The sequence below is a fragment of the Habropoda laboriosa genome, unplaced genomic scaffold, assembly GCF_001263275.1.
Source record: "Habropoda laboriosa isolate 0110345459 unplaced genomic scaffold, ASM126327v1 scaffold5320, whole genome shotgun sequence".
Taxonomy (NCBI): domain Eukaryota; kingdom Metazoa; phylum Arthropoda; class Insecta; order Hymenoptera; family Apidae; genus Habropoda; species Habropoda laboriosa.
This window is the reverse complement of record NW_017105228.1, coordinates 22131-22510: the sequence shown is the minus strand read 5'-3', so window position 1 is coordinate 22510 and position 380 is coordinate 22131. Positions and strand designations below refer to the sequence as shown.

General features: G+C 36.6%; 1 protein-coding gene across 1 annotated transcript in view; it reads left to right on the top strand.

Annotated features, from left to right (window-relative positions):
• Positions 1–28: 28 nt before the first annotated feature.
• Positions 29–380, top strand: part of LOC108578264 — a 3787-nt gene continuing 3435 nt past the window's right edge. The window contains exon 1 of the mRNA XM_017941557.1: positions 29–370. Within this exon, the coding sequence (XP_017797046.1) occupies positions 29–370 (342 nt within the window). The remainder of the gene's footprint in view (positions 371–380) is intronic.

Below are 380 nucleotides of genomic sequence, written 5' to 3'. Positions count from 1 at the left end.
AGCTGAGCAAAATTTTGATGAAGCTGAAATGAAAGTTCTGAAATCAGCAGATCGAGAAAAACTGCTCTTTCAACAGAGACAGGGATTACTGGAACAAATCAAACTCAAAGAGAAAAATCAGCAAAAGTTGCTTGAAAATGAAGTTGAGATTTTAGCATTAGAAAAGAATAAACAAGAGCGAGAGGACTTTTTTCGCTTAGATCGAGCATTAGAATCTTACATGAAGATCCAAAAGGCTGTTTTAAATGATCGTATAAGGCTTGAAAATGAGCGTAGACGCGATGTTTTAAAGAAAACAGGGAAATCTACATCAGAAGCTCAAAAAAAGCGTAATGAGGAAAATAGGCGTAAATATGAGTTAGGGGGTGCGGTATTGGCTG